This window comes from Poecilia mexicana, unplaced genomic scaffold, assembly GCF_051168715.1.
Source record: "Poecilia mexicana isolate PSO_F unplaced genomic scaffold, ASM5116871v1 scaffold_3, whole genome shotgun sequence".
Classification (NCBI taxonomy): domain Eukaryota; kingdom Metazoa; phylum Chordata; class Actinopteri; order Cyprinodontiformes; family Poeciliidae; genus Poecilia; species Poecilia mexicana.
Genome location: NW_028263372.1, coordinates 21,966,385 through 21,984,604, shown reverse-complemented (window position 1 = coordinate 21,984,604; position 18,220 = coordinate 21,966,385). Strand labels below are relative to the sequence as shown.

The following is an 18,220-nucleotide window of genomic DNA, read 5'->3' as shown; positions in this document are numbered from 1 at the left end:
TCTGTTTAAAAGCATAAAATCCCTTGACATATTTTTAAAAAGTGCTTATCAACATTCAGTAGCTCTAACTTTATAAAAACATACTCAAAACACAGCTTTATTTTAAAAAGACAGCATTGTTACAGGTTAAAACAACAGGAAACACAATGTTGGAATTTTTTTTTAATCAAACATTGTCAACCTTTAGGCAAACATAAAACCAGATTCTGGAATAGAGACCTGCATACTACAAAAGGCTGCAGCTTCACAAGTTTAAAAAATAAAACAAAAAACAACTCGGACCGTATCATTTTCTCCAACAACAACCCCGTAGACTTTCTATTTACCAGACATAACAGGCGTTTGTTTCGTAAAAGATAAACGAGAGATGACGTCCTTTCAGCACAATGCTTCTGGCTGCACTCACAGAGACAGCCACACTGTTGGTCAGGCTAGTTGTAGATAAAGTTGAACCTGAGAAAAACAAACAGATACAACCTGAAACCCTTTAGCTGTGATTATTGGCTTAGACGGAGAGCCATGACTTTGTAGTGATTTGAATAATTTCATGATTTTTATAGCTACAAACTGTGTGATTTATGTTGTAAGCAGGCTATCCATCTTTTTTTATTTTCCATATTTATAGAACGGGCTGATTCAGCCAGCTTTAAACTACAAAATAAAGTTTTCTGTCCTTTGTAAAGCCAGACGACTCTATAACTTGAAAATGTAAGAATTTTAGCTTCATCTCATAGCCTTTCAAACATAAATACTTTTTGTTTTCAACTGCAGAGAAACTGTTTTGTACCATCAGAGGTAGAAAAACCAAAACCCTCTTTACTTTTGCCCCCTGCTCATCTTCATCATCAGTAAAAATTAACCAAGAAAGAAAATTAGAATGTTTCTGGTAGCAATAGCCAGAATAAAAGTTTGTGCGTCCTTCATAACAGAGCTGCACGACGTTAATAAAATAAGCTTTACCTGCTCAGTAGCTGCGGTAGACTGGAAATGATTGGTCCATATCCAGGAGCGTTGTCGTACAGTTCAAACAACGGAGCAGCCACCAGCTTATAATTTTTGGGAACGGCAAATAATGCTGTGGGAATATTATAGATTTTAAATGCAAAGACGATCATTTGTCCTCATTTCATAATTGTAGACTTTAATTTTTCAGCACATTTGAGGTAATAAAAAGAAATGCTGACCTTTCTCCTGCAGCTGAACCAAGAAGAGCTTTTTATGCTCCTTAGGTTTAGTGATGTGAGCTGGAATGTACGGGTACTGGAAGATGAAAAGCACCGCATTAGTTCTCTCAAGAAAACATGGATTTAAAGGGGGCCTCTTGGGCAAGATTCACATTTTGGACTTTTTGTGCTTCTAAAAAAAAATACAGCCCATGTCCTTAAGAGTAAACCACCCAGACAATAAATTAACATTATTTGATGTCTGGAAAATGAGCCGATTTAAAAACCTTAACAAATCAGAAGGCGCTGCCCTGTTACCTAGCAACTCCAGCAAAGCCCAGCCCATTACCTAGTAACACAAGCTAAGCTCAAATACGTTTGGTCAGCTGGTTTAACTGCTGTATGTTCTGCACAGTGGCTGATGGAAAAGACAAGTGTTTTGTTGTTGACTAACCAACCAAAAAAACAACTTGCTGCTTTGATGTTGATTGTACAGGAGGTTCTACTTCTGCTTTTCAAAGATGTATGGTTGTATAGTTGCACATCTGTTTGCAGTCATTTTCATGTGCAAGTGTACATGTTGAATTAGGAGGCGTGGTGAGCAGCAGCTTATTTGGATTTTAAAGTGAGAAGAAGCCCCAAACTAGACTAAAACCAGACTAAAATCTCTTTATCCAAGAATGATTTTGTGCTAAAACGTAATTAACATGTTCTGTATAGCCCATAGACCACATATGTCAGAGTCAAGGCCCGCGGGCCACATCCGGCCCGCGAGAAGGTTTTTTACGGCCCCTGGGATGATCTTGATTTATTATTAGAACCGGCCCGCAGACCGCAGCAAGCCGGCACCCCGTCTGAAAAAAAATATCTTCCTTATTTGAACTGTAAGTAGTTATTTAAATGTTCTGTGAGATTATGTACTTACCCATGTATCCATAACAACCGGAACTTTCAATATCCACCAAGTTATTGCCGAAATATACCGTCTATTAAAGAGTGCCCCCCGGATTAATTACACTCTCTGCAGCTGCAGCTGCGAAGTTACCGTATTAACCCGATACTTGCTGGAAAGTGCAACGTCTCCCCTTTCAGAAACCGTTGGAATTTTTCCACTTAGCGCTACGTGTGGCGGAATTACGGTACTGCAAATTTAGATGTGTCGCCGGCGACACATCTAAATGCCTTGACTCTGACATATGTGGATTAATAGATTTTTGCACTTTATTTTATTGTATTTCAATCCAATTATATTTTAAAAATATTTCAGTTGTGTCTGTTGAAAATTAAAGATTACTGACAGAGCCATAAGAAAATATTGCTTTATCTATCTGATCATATTGGAATATATTTGTTAGGTTTTCAGTAGGTTCAATTAGGTTCACTAGACTATATGCGTCATTTAAAAAAATTTCAATGAACATTCGATCAGTCCGGCCCTCAGCTTGTAGCTAAATTTTTTATTTGGCCCTCCATCCATTTGACTTTGACACCCCTGCCATAGACCCATCCTAGCCTTCAGGGAAATACAATAGGTCATCTTTAAATGTTCAGTTTATCAACATGAAACCTACACAAACTCCAACATGACTGAGGGAGGATCTGTGGCAGGAAACAGGAAACCAACAAATGCACAAATCTGTGCATTACATAAATATGTAAACACATTCCTTGGCATACCAACCTGCGGAGGCTCAAAGTTGGGGCGCCACCAGTTACCGATGCAATCATCTATCACCCAGTCCTGCTTCACCCCATCTTGCCGCCCGAGGATCTAATAACCAGTCAAACGGTTAATTCAGGTCAGTTTCACACCAATCACAGAGGCAGAATCCCACAGCGGCTACCTCAGTCATCAGGCGTTTCAGACCCTCCACCTCATCTTCTCCAGGATTCAGCTCTCCACCAGGCCTGCAGGACAGACACAACCTGTAATCGAGCAACTCTGCAGCCTACAGCTGCTTCCTGCAGCAGCACCAGACAGACACTCACAGCTTGAAAAACGTTGTGCCCAGCTGCAGCAGGAGAACGTGAGGCAGCCTGTGCTCGTGAACGATGAGGACTCCCTCTACTGTCCGGCGCATGCCCATCTTATCGAACTCTTCACGCATTCTCTGGAACCTGGCGGCCACAGAGCTGTCTTTCTCGTAAAGAGGCTCCTTGGTGCCAAACGTGTAGTTCGTGAGAGGATATCTGCAACCAGAAAGACAAAACATGCTTCATTCGGCCACCGACTTTGTTTGTAGCTGCTCAAAGCAAATCAGAAAAAACAAAAACAAAGAAAGTTTACAAATTTACATTTTGGTAAAAAATAATACATTTACATCAGCTTTTTGAGTGTATGGAGAGTTCACTCTATTTTTAATCCGCTGCACAACTTTACTGAATGACTTAAACACAAAATCAACAGATTTTATGTGACCAAGTTTCTAAGTAAAATGTTAATCGCAGAAAGCCCGTTACTTTGAATCAGAAATCTAGAATACAGATGTTTGAGCATTGTTTTCAAATATTTCCATAAAATTTTCCAAATTCAAACAGAATGCGTTTTTACTCCATGTAAAGTTTTTTTGATAAAAATTATAGTTTTCTGCTTTGAGGTGATTATCTTTTAGCTAAAAAAATAACTACTCAATTATAATCTATTTTAAACTCCAAAAATGTGGAACATTAATAGAAAACATTTGCTGAAGATGTAATCAGAACTCATAAAGCTAATTAGAAATTATATCAGTCATTATGTGAATGTTATCTTTTGGGTGAATATTTTTTATATGTTTTAATGTAAATTGACATAAATTAAAAGAAATGTTTAGCTTTTAAACTCCTGCAGTGTACTTGTACTCCATGCAACGCTTTCATAGAAAAATCCTAATTTTCTGCATTGAGATGCTGAACTTTTAGCTAAAAAATGGACTATTGAATTTATATTTATATTATTTATATTTATATATTATATTTACATTTATATTATACAACAGTGTGTAGTGAATTAACCAAAAACACATTTACTGAAGGTTTAATCGCAATAACATAAAACAAATGATAAATTATTACACAATTAACACTGATTATTTAATACACAAATTTGCTGGGGATCAGAAATGTGTAAAGTTTTAAAATAGGATTCAAACAGCATGTTTTAATAGTAAAAATTATAATTTTTTTCCAATGAGATGATTAATTAATAGCTGAAAAATGACTATTCAATTAAATTCCAATCCATTTCAAACTTATATAGACAAAACGTCATTAAATACATTTAATCAATACGGATAAAAAAAATTAAACACCGATTACTTAGCACATAAATCTGCCGTGGATCAGAAAGGTTGTGTAAAGTTTTGTGTAAAGTTTTGTCATTTAAACTTGTTATTGACACACTTGATACTTGACAAATGAGTCAAGTATAATTATTTAGTGTAATTTAGATCAAAAACACACATTTTATGCATAACCTTCCACTTCACTGATAAATACTATTTCCTTATGTTTGCCAAAGCTAACTAAAGCCCAGATGCGACCATAAATACCGCCTTCACAAGTCAAATATTTATGATTTTTTTATTTTATTTTATTTTTTTATGATTTTTATGTTGCACAGATCCGCATCAAAATAAAACATTTTTCACAGACAGAACTGCCTCAGTCGTTCCGGACACTTCTCCACATTAGTACCCAGACTGAGGGCTGCAGGCGGTGCTGGACTCACAGGTTGATGGTCCGCTCCAGGGTGAGCGGTTTAGCGGGCCCGCTGATGTATTTGCTCCCGAACTGCTCTCCGCCGCGGCGCGGCCACCCGGTGGACGAGCGACTGGGCTGCACGACCGACATCCTTTCCTACTTGTATGAAAACTCCTGCAGATAAAAGGCAGGAAACCTGATTAATCTACTGACGGACAAAAGAGAAAAAACACACCGAGCGCTCCACTGCACAGACCCCGTCTCCTTTGTTCTTCCTCTTCCGGGTGAAAACAGCGCGGTTTGCTTTATGTCCTCGACAGCGACCCCTGGTGGTCGCAGTGTGTTTAAAAACAGAGAGTCACAAAAAGTAAACAGTTTGGAGTTCATTTATCAATATAAACACACAGATATGAGGAGAGCAACCGAAAATTATACTCAAGTAAGATTAGCACTACTTATATTTACTCAAGTAAAAGTAAAAAGTAAATTACGTCATCAGACGGACTAAAATACATAGAAATGGTTGTATTTTAAAGATAATTCTATAAATAAAATAATTTAAAAATAAAATGAGTCAAAAAAAAAAAACTTTTCCCAAGTAAATATTTTTCATTTAAAAAACTTATTAACCTACACACAAGTGTATGTGTCTGGTACTTTTTTTGTTTTAAACAAGCTTGTTCTTCATTCATTGAAGTTATTCACAGTGAGTAGAGCATACAGAAATTTTGCTCTGTATGCAAAATACATACAGAGTATGTATTAGCAGGTAGCTGCTAATAGCAGGAAAAGTAGCTACTTTTCCTGCTACTCAAGGAAAAGTAGCAATATTTCAAAATAAAATTACTCAAGTAAAAGTAAAAATACTCCTAAAAGTATTTTTTTTCTACAAAGTTACTCAAGTAATTGTAACTAAGTAAATGTAATGAGTTGCGACTCACCTCTGAGCAAACGTGAATAAAAGTAAAATTAAAGTAAGTTTTAAAAATCAATGTTATACAAAAACCTATATTGTGTAGGACATTCCAGTATGTTTATTAAATTGTTGAAAGCTATTTTTTTATTTAAAAAAATAGTGCATAATTATGATTGAGCCAAACGATAAAGAAAGTCTGAGAGTAACCTTCAGCTTGTTAGTAACAGAGTTAGTAATGAGATATAATCACTGATTATTTGGAACTTTTGCTTTCTGACAAATCTGGAAAACTAAACAAGACTCTTAATTCACCTGGGAATAACGCAAACGTAACAGAAAATGACTGGTACACAGTGAAAACACAAAGTCCTACCAAATATGTTTGGTTTAGTTTCTAGCGCAAATATCTTAATACTCTTGAAATAAGACAAATTAAATTACAAATAACTTCATTGCAACATATATGAGTTTGCTTTAAGTCAATAATTCATTAATGTTGATGAAAAATTACTATTGGACTGGCTGATTAGTTCACTTGTCATGTGGGGAAAATGTCCTGTTGTAAGTAAAAAAAATCTGCCTGTGGTACTATTACTTTTCCATCAATATTAAGGAACTAGACCAAAAATACTAGGTGAGATTTTGTGTTTTAGCAGTGTAGCTAATTTTTTTTTTATCTCAAAATCTACTCTTGAGAATATTTACTCCCTGCTGAAATTAACAATCCAACAAGATAAATTAAATAATTAAAATGAAATAAACTGATTTATTGAGTGGTTCTGGGTTTCTGGTCTGGCCTGGGAGGATTTTTTTCTTGGCGTTTATATGCTTTCCCTTTGCATGCAAGGATTCTCTCCTGGTACTCCAACTTCCTCCCCCACCCAAAAACATGTGTGCGTGTGCGTGCATGTGTGTTTGTGCCTGTGCATGCGTGTGTGTTTGCTGTCTCTGTCTTGCCCTGTGATGGACTGTTGACTTGTTCAAGGTGCAATACTGGATGGATGATATTTCAGGGAAATATGACTAACTTCATGTACAAAAACAACTTTAAAAAAGCTTAAAGAATGACTCAGTGAACTGAATAATCCATTTAATAGTCATAGCTATGTCTCTTTCCCATCTTTTGTAAACATCATGTATTTTACCACAATAGTTTTCTTATAGTACATAATCATACGTGCAATGCAAAATCTCAACAGAAGTTAAAAAAAGGACAAAGACACTGCTGGATTTGTTGATTACATCACACCAAGGGGATCTCAGTTCTTTGGTCCAGTGGCCCACTCTTAGTGGTGTGCTGCAGTAATGTGGTGGTCCCTGTCGGAAGTGCCATTGATGATCTCTCCCCCAGCCTTCCTTACCCCTCGTAGCCTTTACTGTGGACTCTCCTGTCTGTCACAGTTGTTGGTCCCGTGTTCAGCGGCTTTGTTATTTTTCACTTATCACCTGCTGACATTGTTTCCTCTTGCTCTTGAGCCTCATTGACTGAGTCGTCTCTGCTCCTCTCAGCCTCTGCACCCGGGTCAGGTTCAGAGAGGGCGTTCTCTTCTGCTCTCACACTTTCTTCCTGCACTTCTTTTCTTGTTACATCACCGTTGTCAACCAGTGGTTTGTCACTGTCACTTTCGCTCTTCTTCTCACCGTGAGCATCTTCCTTCTTCTCATCAGAATCACCTGATTTGGTCTGTTTGACCTCCTCAGAAGGCTTATCCACTGCTAAAAGACAAAAACATTCAATTAGACAAACAACTACCTATGGTATATACATTAAGTGAAACCAAGTGAATGGTTCTGACAAAAGTATTTATGCCCCTTGAAGTTGTCCACATTTTTGCATATTGCTGGTCTCTGGTCTTCATAATGCTTTTTTCACCAATGACCTATAAACCTCTGAGGCCTTCATAGAACTACATCTGTACTTGGAGAGCACCCACTCAAATGTGGGTGCTCTCCATTTACTAATAAGATGGTCGTATGCCTGGAAAGAAATTTATTTTTTAAAATACTTATAAATTACATATTATGCTTACAAAACATGTTCATCACATTTCTTGCACGAAAATCATTCTCAGATTTCTGTCTGGTCAGTTCTGCCTATTCTAAGCTTCTTTCAGATGGAGCTATTTTAGGGCCTCCTGTCACTTTAAATCCTAATAAGCTGCTGCTGGCCACGCCCCCAAACTCAATCTTTACATTCGCACGTAAAAATGGCTGCAAACAGATGCACAATTATACAAGATACATCTTTGAAAAGCATAAGTACAGCCTCCTGAACATCCAACAAGAATGAAGAGAGTGGTTTTTGAATGGTAAGTCAACAACAAAACATTTGTATTTTCCAGCAGCCATTTTAACAGCGCATGCTGCGGTAAAACCAGCTGACCAAACGTGCTTTAACCCAGCTTGGATGCTAGGTAATTGATTGCGACTTAACAATCAGGTGGCGTTTGAACTAAACATTTACTTATTGCCAAAAATGTCGTGTTTTTTTTTTTTTTTAGAGTAAGACCCAAATAGAAACAAAAACGCGCAAAATGTGAATTTTGCATTATAGATACTTTTAAGATTCATTTTGTTTTGAATTGACACTATTTGAATCCGGTGAATTGAAATGAACTCAAGTGATTTTGAAAGTTAATTAAGAGAATTGGATTGTGTTTATTCAAAGGAGGTTGAATACAAATGCACATCAAACTTTTAGGATTTCTATTGAAAAAGAAGAAGTAAAAACCATGTGATCCTTTCCTTCAATATTTAAATTATCCACTACTTTTCACATAATCTCTCAGTAAAATAAACTGAAGTTATTACAGGTAATCGGAAAACAGTCGAGTGGGAATACATCTGCAAGGCACTGAATTACATATTTACTAAAATAAAATCTTACCGATGTCTGTTGTGGGTTTTCCTGGTCCTTCTCCTTCCCCCCTTTCCTCATGCAGCGTCTGTAAATCTTTATCCTGGCGCGGCTCGCCATCAGGGGGTGCTGGACTGCTGAAGCGGCAAGGAGTGGCACTTAACTCTCCGTCAGGGGGAATCGTGAAGACTGGATCTGACCCAGTTATGTGTGGGGAGCTAATTGCAGCAGCGCCCGCCGAGCTGCTGGTGGAAGTGGTGTCTGCGCGGTTTAAACTGGTAGCAGTGGAGGCGGTGTCTGTAGGGTTCGTGTCACTGGAAGAAGTGGAGGGAGCAGAAATGGGAGCGTCTGACTGGACGGTGGCAGGAGAGGAGGCAGAGTCCATGTGGTCGCTGGATGGTGGGCTGAGGGTTTTATCAGCTGTGGGAGGGAGGGGAGCAGGGGTCACAGGGGAGGCTGAAGTAACGGGGACACCGTGTGTATCTGCGGCTGTGACTGCACCAGAATTGGGAGGATGACATGTAGCTACAGAGGTACTGGGTGGAGTATGTAGCCCTGAATCTGACACGCTGGTGGAGGAAGAAGAAGCTGCGGTGCTGACAGAAACATCACCTCCAGCAGCTGAGAGAGCACCATTTGGCTCCAGGGAAGTTGCCTCAGTTGGTAGATTTGTTGCTGTTTTAGAAACTGGGCTCTGCTGGCAGGGAGCTGAACCAGTTTCCAGGGTGGGGATGGAAGAAGTAGTTTCTGTTTTTGAGGTGGAAGTGACTGAAGGACTTGGGGTTGGGGGCTCTGAGGTGGTGGGTGTAGCTGAGGTTGTGCCAGGGGGCTCAGTTGGGGTAGAGATGCTAGTAACTGTGGAGGTTGGAGCTTCAGTGACAGGAGAACTAGATATAGGGACTGAGGCTTTCCTGTCACTTTCTGTAATGTTGGTAGGTGTTGTAGTTGCTGCAGCAGAGTCCACTGAGTCAGTGCATATCTCTGTGTCAGTACTTGAGGAGGAAACTGTGACACTGGCTGAGTCAGGGACTGAATTAGAGATTGTCGGTACAGAAGAAGAGGTGGTAGTAGCAGGAGCAGACGGAGCAGCGGTCAGACTGGGCTTAGTGGGCGTGTTTGTCTCTGCTTCCTGAATCTGTGCTAGCTCGTTCTCTGGCGTATTACGGCCTGATGTTGCGGGAGGCGGAGCTGGTTTGATTACTGGCTTTGGAAGCAGAGCAGGCTTCCCAGCTGCCTCGTGTGCCGACAGACTCACCCGCATTTGATGCCGGGTGTCTGGAGAGAAAAAGGAAGGAGAAAGTCACCCAGCTGATCGTAGCAGGTTGGAAAAGAGGCTGAAAATGACTAATTGTGGTTTACCTGAAGATGCAGACATAGTCCGAGGTTTTGAGAAAGTAGAGGGTGGCTCAGGTTTATTATCAATGATGGTACCTGAAGCGCAAAGACTTTTATGTCATTTTAAAGGACAAATAAAGCACCACATTTTAGACTGAAGCAGGTAGATTTTGATTCCTTAACTCTTTAAGCCTTATACTAGAAAAGATAGTCATGATGACATACGCTATTTCAGATTTATTTTTTATTTCTGTATCATAACAAGTGCATTAGCCATTTTATGATCATGTATTTGACACATTTTTCCCAACCAGAAGGATATGGGTATGACAGAAATCCACAGTAAAAAAATAACCCATGTAATTACCCACAAAATATACATGAAAACCTAAAGTAGTAAATTTTTTCCCCACAATTTCACTCTCGGCATTTTAGATAAACTATGTAAAGAGAAGCTGGTTGCCTACATGTGGCAGGGAAATGATGCTCTACGAAAAGGTGTCAGAGGATAGATTCTAATCGCATCAAAGATTTTATTGAAACAAAAATTGCATAGCATGAAAATAAGCAGGGTACATTGATGAATAGGAACCTTTGTTTGTGTGACCTTCGACCATTTGTGTGTGAGTGTGCGCAGGTAGAGTAGGTGTGTGTGTTCATTTTTGACCTGGAGGATGTGATTTACCATCTAGAATAGTAGAAAGAGTAGACACCCAAAACAGTTTGAGCCATGGAGAACCAAGGATAAGGTGGCTTTGGCTGCTGAAGACCCCAGAATAGCCGTACAATCGACAGAGATCACCCAACACCCCAACCCGGTTGTACACTCCCCTGTGATGATGCCAGAGCCCATAAGGCCAATCCCGCACCACCAATCTCTGTTGAACTGGCGAAGGCACTAAGGAAAGATGGATGGGGGTCCATGCAATGCTCCTCTCTAGTGTTTGCATCGATGTCTGAGCTACTGTGAAATGTCTCAAGTGTATTAAAATGGGGGTTGCAATTAGGATGTTGGAGGTAATGGTTGGGCTTTCAAGGTCCATCATCCGACTCCCAAAGACCATGGTGTTGTGTGGGTATCCCAAAGAGCAGTGGTCTCAAACTACATTCCTTGAGGGCCAGAGTCCTGCAACTTTTAGACTTGAACTAAAAGGTTAAACTGCCTCTCTACCACTCAGTCGAGCTCTACAGAGCTATGCTAATGAGCCAATATCCGAGCTGATATGCTGAAGCAGAGAGGCATATAAAGGTTGCAGGACACTGGCCCTTAAGGACTGGAGTTTGAGACCATATAGAGAAGATGGCTGCTGACATGTTCCAGGACATATTTACTCTACAAAAAGTATATCTGAAGATGGTATCCTAATTGCATGATTGACTTTATTAAAGCCAGAATGCATCCAGCATCAAAGCAGGCAGGCTACGATGATGTAATATTAACCCGTGTTTGTTGACCTTCAGCCATTTGGATTATATGTGTGTCGGTGCAGAGTGGTGCAGTTGGTAGCGCTGTTGCCTTGCAGCAAGATGTGTGGGTTCTCTCTGGCTTCCTCCCACAGTCACAAACATGACTGTTAGGCTATTTAGTCTGTCTAAATTGTCCTTAGGTGTGGGTCTGTGCATGCATGGTTGCTTGTCCTGTCTGTCTCTGTGTTGCCCATGTCCAGGGTGTACCCTGTCTCTCACCCATTGACTGCTGGAGATTGGCACCACACCAGATAGTAGATGGATGGATGAGTGTTGGTGTGTGTAAATGGTAGCATTTGTGTTGCATAGGTGTATGAACTAATTTGTCACCTTGAGGTGAATAGTTGTGTATGGTAAGAACAGTTGAAGGCCTCCCACCCATCACCCATCCCACTGGAGCAGCTGAGACTCAGAAGGACCAGGTGGACCATTACTGCTCCACCTGGTGGGCTATCCCCTGGGAGGTTAAGAGGGATGAACACCCACCAGAACCCCATGCAGTCCCCACCGCCCATTGGCAGCCAGACACATCCCCAGAAACCATAGACCACCCAGTGGCAGTCCACTTTCTGGGTGTGATCAAGCCTCAATTCAAGCATCACCCCATCAAAAGCATGTAAGAAGGTCTTGATCCTAATATGTCCCTGTAAAATGAAGTGTAGTGTTTATGTCTAAGGTGCATTAAAATTGGGATATGGGTGCAAAGTGCTGCATAGTGCCCCACCCATGCCTGTAAGGCCCATTGTCCCACATCCTAATGCCCTAATATGAGGAGTTGCATATGTTAGGGAGGAGGGAGCGCCGCGAAGGGCCGGTACGAATCCCCTTGGGAGCCAGCTCACCAACTGTAGCAGTCCAGTTAATACAGGTCTTTTCACTACCTTTTTTCTATAATTCATTTATAATTAAGCAATTTTTTGTCATAACGGCTTATTTTTTAAATGCTCAGATCAGTTTTTAAAGTTATCTTTGTTAAAACCGTTTCAAATCAAGGACTTTTCTTCTTCTAAGGTGCATGTAGCCATCTTGAATTAGGCCTTCCACGAGAGGGCAGAAGACAAGGATACAATCCAGTAATAGCTTTTTGAGGAAAGTACAAACTTAATTACAGACGTCTCAGGAATACAATTCTGTAAGACAACGATTGTTGCCTTGCAGATTTCCTCCGTTACTGTCTTTTTACACTTGAATGTTTCAGATCACTAACCAACATGCCCCAATGTAAAAAAAAAATACTCTCAACCCTAATGGCTGTGCCATTCCTGGCAGCTACAAGTGTGGTCAAGTGTTTGCTAAAACTGTTAAAGAGTCTTTTACAGTCTTTTTGTCCCACTCTTCCTCTCGGAGTCGTTTAAATTCTACCAAACTGCAGGAATCCAAGTGTGCTTAAGTTTAATGTCAGAAACTGATGGTTGTAGATTCACCTTCAGCATATTCTTTTGGGAGAAAATCCATAAATTATGGCAAGGTGTTCAGATCCGGAAGCAGAAAAGTCTCCAAAGACCATTATATTGCCTTCACTATGTTCATTTTTTAAATCGCAGTGCTACTTTCCAAAATGTTTCCCTTTTGTCATCAGTTCAGTGAATATTTCCAACAAGTCTTTATGTCTTGAAGATGTTTTTTTTATATGGCGTTGTAGCTCTCCCATGGATATGATTGTTCCCAGTCTCTTTCTGATTGTTGAATCAGGAACACCGACTTTACCTGAAGCAGGTAAGGCCTGCAGTGCTCGGATGTTGTGATGGATTCTTTTCTGACCTTCTGGATGAGTCTTCGATGTGCTCACCAGCCTCATGATTTGGTTTTCATCTGTTCTTGAATTTCTGTGAATTAATAGTGTGTTGTGTTTTGAGCTCTCTTAGCCTACTTCGTGTTGTCAGGCAGGTTCTTTTGAAGTGATTTCTCGACTCTGTGGGTCGTGCAGTAATCAGGCCTGGGTGTGGTTATCTTTGGTTGATATTAAAATGTGTTTGATCTGAAACATTTAAGTTTGACAAAAAAAAAGAAAAACTGAAAATAAATTGTGAAATATGAATGTTAAAAATATACTTTTGGCATAATTGACTTAAAGGTCATTTCAGCTTTATTAACAATCAGGAGGAAAGAATAAAAAAAATGCCGTAGATGATTATACATACCTTCAGATTCAGCCTTTTTCATTTCTCCTTCTTGATTCTAAAATAATAACACAAATAAGTTAACTCTGATATTCATAATTCCTTACTATATGTCAGATAGTTGAGGCATGCACATTTACACACCTGTGTGTCTCCTGGTGGAGGCTTGGAGACCCCAATACGCTGAAGCATGAGGTGGAGTTTCTGCTCAAAGCTGTGCTGGCCTTCAAACTGTTTCTGAAATCAGCAAACATGACTGACATTCAGATGGTTTTACTACAAAAGTGGAAGAGTTGAGCTGCAGCGATGTTCACCTTGGCGGTGTTTCTGGCATTGGTAGCTCCTGCTGCCGCTGATCCAGACAGCAGAATGAGCGACTGGGATTTCCCTTCTCTGAGAGCTCGGCGGGGAGGCGCTGCCTCGCCCCTCAGCGGCGCGTCACCGGTAACCTCCGTCTCCTGAACAGCTGCCTCTCCAGTAACAGCACTGGGATGAGCTTTCACTTTATCCTTTTCATTCTCCTTGTCGTGCTCCTTCACCCGTTCCTTCTCCTTGTCTTTCTCTGACCTGGCGACCTCCCTAAGAGGTCGGATGAAATCGGCGATGGAGGCTTTTTTGGGGCGGCCCTCCTGGCTCGGCTCTGACTTCAGACCTCGCTTCCTCTTGAGGGTGAAGAAATCTCCCAGTTTCCTCCTGAGAGTTTTCGTCGGTGGAGGACAGGGAGCGACGGCGCTGGCAGGAGCCACTTCTTGCTGTGTGATAGTTTCCTCATCCTGCTTGGTCCTACACAAAGAGCCTTGCACGTCAGCTCTGGCTGCTTCTATTCACACTAGATCATTTAGCTACTGAGCTATACTCACAGCGTATCAGTGGGAAGTACTTTCTTTGTAAAGAACTCCTCCACGCCTTCATCCACTCGCCCCATGTGCTCAAGAACTTCATTTTCACTCTCAATTATCGTCTCCTAATTATAGAAATAAGCAGATCCCAGCAATCACAAACTGTATCACATATAACTTTACATTACATAACAATCACCTCTGAAAACCCACACACTCTGGCAGAGCTGTTCCTCCTGCCTCAACGCACATTTTTCTATTTTTTTTATTTTTTTTTGGTTTGATTTTCTCGTCCATTTCTGATGGAACCAGGCCTCCTGGGAGCCAGTTGCTCAGTAACGTACAGTGATCGAGCATCGCCAGGTTTTACATCCAGAACGAGCGCAGCATAATTCATTTTGCCAATAAAGGTAACGTGATATCAGAAATGCAGCTATGCAGAGTTGCATTACGCTGATCATGTCAACATCTGCGCCCACAAGTGGAGATGAAAGTCAAGAGGTTGGCTGCCGAACACGAATTTAGCAGAAGTCACCGTTACACGATCTTCTGCCGGGGGGATTGGGTGAATTTTGTCTCCATGGGAGTGACTGCATGTCTACAAGCTGCTGAAGCTCTGTGACAACATGACCAGCTCAGTGGGGAATAGATGCACTCCCTCAGCATTTAGAGAAATTTACAGATTAAAAATGCCTAAAGCCTTTTTTTTATATGGCTTCCTTTTTTTGCAGGAAGAGCAGGGGAAGACGCTGAGACCAAATTCCCACTCGCCCTCATCACCATCTCATATGCACACAGAGAAAAGAGAGTGGGTTTTTCAAAGAGCAAGTGACCGGTACAAAGGGACTGCCTAATTCAAGCAGGGACCAGGCATCTTCTCCACCCTTCCCTTCCCCCTGCCTCTCCCCTCTGTACCCTCTTCCATCCTCTCCCTCCCTTCCATTTTTCTCCCCTCTCTCTCTCACACACACCAACCATTTTATCCCAAACCCATCTGATCCTCACACACATTACCTGCGGTCTGCTGGGACGGTAGTTCAGTTTTTGCCGGTGGGGTCTCGGTCTGCTCTGGGTGTAGTGCCTGAGAGCTGGTCCGCCCAATGGCAGCTCCATTGGGGAGACACGGCACGCTGCTGCCGCGGCTCTGTTGCTGAGGCACGGTTGCTAAGAGCACCAGCAGTATGTAATGCCTCCACAGTGGTGGGAGGGACCAGGCTGGCTCGACTGACAGATCTGACAACAGAACCTCGCCTTTCTCTGCCACCGCCCCCCCTCCTCCCTCCCCTCTGCGAGAGGAAAAACCAGGAGGAAAAGATGGTGATAAAACAAGGAGAGGCTCTGACACACACAGAAAAGTCGCCACTCTGACACCTGCTTCATCAATGCATCCCCAGCTCTGTGCATCTGCATCCTAACCGCCACTTTAAGCAGGAAACCTCTGAATAGACTGCGTGTTCTGCTGTTGCTTATGTAACAAATTAATAATTTATTTTATATGCGGAAAAGATGCTTTGAAGCAGTAATTGACAGGCTGACCTGGCATTTCTTGGGTCCTTTACCACTAAAGGAACCTGCGTTAAATGGGCTGTGAGGTGTAAAACAGCGAGTTGCACAACTTGTTCAGGAGCCATAAAACACGACACACGCCCACAAGCACCAGTTTCTACATATTTTCATCCCAGTGCCTTTTTCTTTGGCGGCTTGCATCCTGGGCTTCACGGGAATTTTGTTGCTTGCATGGTTGCTAAACATTTGATATTCAAACTAGGAGAGATATTTAGACATTCAGGATATTCATCTGGATCGTTTCTATATGTGTATCGCATTTCTTTGCTATTTGCTTCTGCGACTATTTACACAAATGAGGGGAGCGTCACAGGGACTGTTTCTTTTCATCTTAAACTCCCTTTTCAGCCCAGAAATAACTTGTTTTCATCTAAGGAATCCCACATGAAATGTTTTCCACATGCAGTAATATGCCATCACCTATTTCAGTGCCAAGCTGCAGGTATAATAATCCTGCACCGTTGGTTATTGTAACCTGGAGGCAAGTTTGGATCATTGTTTTCTGAAGCTTAAATGCATTTAATGTTAATTAGAGCCTGTCTGTACTTGTAATCCCCGAAGATTGAATCTAATAAAAAGACCAGATGAGACTGTACTTTCAACTAATGAGCAGGAAGAACTCCTGCTGACTAAATATTCTCAGGGGGGGAAAGAGGAATGAAATTTTTTAAATGTAACCTTGGACATTTACTTTAAAAAATGTGTCTTAGGGAAATTTGTTTTCAAGGAAATACGGCACTGCCTGTGCATCTGTTTGACTTTGAGATTTTAAATTAAATGATGACGCAAACAGTAAATAAGTCAGTATATCAAAATGTACAAAAAACACAGCCCCATAAAAAATAAATGAATAAAATGTAAAAAATGAGAAGTCCAAATCATAGGAATACTAACTTAATCAATCAGTACAATCTGTATCTATCAGCTTCAACTTGATGACTAGAGTGAGAATTAATTAAAAGCAATTTATTTCACAGCGTTGTATTAAAAGGTGACCAGGGACTGATTTATTTGTTAATCAGATTTTTCCTTGCAGCAACATGTTTACAGTCGCCACACATTTTTGGTGCACTGCTTACTGGAGCAGCCCAATAGTCAGAAAATATAGTTGTGAGACTATGCCTGAAAGCTGTGATGGAGTAAAATTGCTCTTCAGGTTGTGTACACTCAAAAAAAAACATCCTGCATAAATTAGCTTCATTTTTTCCTTCTTTTCCTTCTGATATTTCTGACGGCTTACACAAAACCTTAAAACCTTGAACAAAGGATGCTTCATGAGTATCATTTTATTTTTAGGTCACTTTGGCACAGACTGCAGATAAGCCTGTGTTTCTCTTTCTGTTCTAAATGTGGCTGATATTACAGAGCACGGACGTTCACCTTTCCCTTGCAAATAGTTTTAGAGAGAAATGCAGGTCCCATGTGGCAACATGCGTATAAACATGAATGAAATCCACGCCATCAGTTTGGTACATGGTAGTCTAAGATTTGCTAATGGACATAATTTGGTTAAATAACCAAATTATACTGTTGTTTGAGTTCAGTGAAGTAGAGTGAATTCAAATAAAACTCTCCTGTTCAAAGTGCACACAGGTCCCAAAACTGTTTATAAAATATGAACAAATAATTATATTTTATATTTTCTATATTCTCATTTGTTAATTTTTATCTGCAGCTTTCTGATCAATCGCCGATGACCAATATTTTAAAAAGCCAGACCTGCTGATTCCCAGATTAGCCCATACCAATTTTTTTGTCTGAAATGTTGTTAAATATAGTTATAAAAAGTTGCTGAGTTAGCAACAGTGGGGTAACTATTCTTGACTGCAAACATGATCTGGTGGGATGGTCTATCAGTCAAACCTTTCTCACAGGAGAGCAGAGGTTGATATTTTAAACCTTTGCCAAGGTATAAGATTAGTGTATAAGATCGGCTTCACATATAAAAATTGGCTGAGCACCAATCTACCAAAATTAAGAAAATTGGCACCGATAAATTAGTGCATAAATTAGTGTGTCAAGTTGGGTTGAAATAATTTAATTCAAATAAAAGCACTTGTATATTGTTACAAGTACAAATAACCACTGGAATTTTGTTACCTCATTGGGTTTTATTACTTTTACAATTTTTTAAATGAATAACTAAGAAACTTACCCAGAAAACTCTCGAACCAAACATCCAGAAGTGTGATTAGAAATAAAGTTAAGGAATCCTGTTCTTTTCGTACATAGTGCACCGCATAGCCTTAATTCACATCCCATATTGTGCTGATCCC

The 18,220-nt window shown here is 40.5% G+C and overlaps 2 protein-coding genes across 2 annotated transcripts; both read right to left on the bottom strand.

The window, feature by feature from the left end:
* Window positions 1–147: 147 nt before the first annotated feature.
* nudt21 (nudix hydrolase 21) lies at window positions 148–5,128 on the bottom strand. Its single transcript, XM_014980450.2, has 7 exons — window positions 4,873–5,128; window positions 3,153–3,353; window positions 3,008–3,071; window positions 2,845–2,934; window positions 1,185–1,260; window positions 961–1,075; window positions 148–453 (listed from the first exon to the last, which is right to left on the bottom strand). Exons 1-7 carry the CDS (start codon window positions 4,992–4,994, stop codon window positions 432–434), a joined length of 690 nt encoding a protein of 229 aa, XP_014835936.1. The 5' UTR covers window positions 4,995–5,128; the 3' UTR covers window positions 148–431.
* Window positions 5,129–6,829: 1,701 nt separating this feature from the next.
* LOC106913979 (uncharacterized) lies at window positions 6,830–16,507 on the bottom strand. Its single transcript, XM_014980451.2, has 8 exons — window positions 15,393–16,507; window positions 14,400–14,503; window positions 13,854–14,322; window positions 13,684–13,776; window positions 13,561–13,597; window positions 9,977–10,048; window positions 8,648–9,892; window positions 6,830–7,476 (listed from the first exon to the last, which is right to left on the bottom strand). Exons 1-8 carry the CDS (start codon window positions 15,489–15,491, stop codon window positions 7,196–7,198), a joined length of 2,400 nt encoding a protein of 799 aa, XP_014835937.2. The 5' UTR covers window positions 15,492–16,507; the 3' UTR covers window positions 6,830–7,195.
* Between the last annotated feature and the right edge of the window lie 1,713 nt (window positions 16,508–18,220).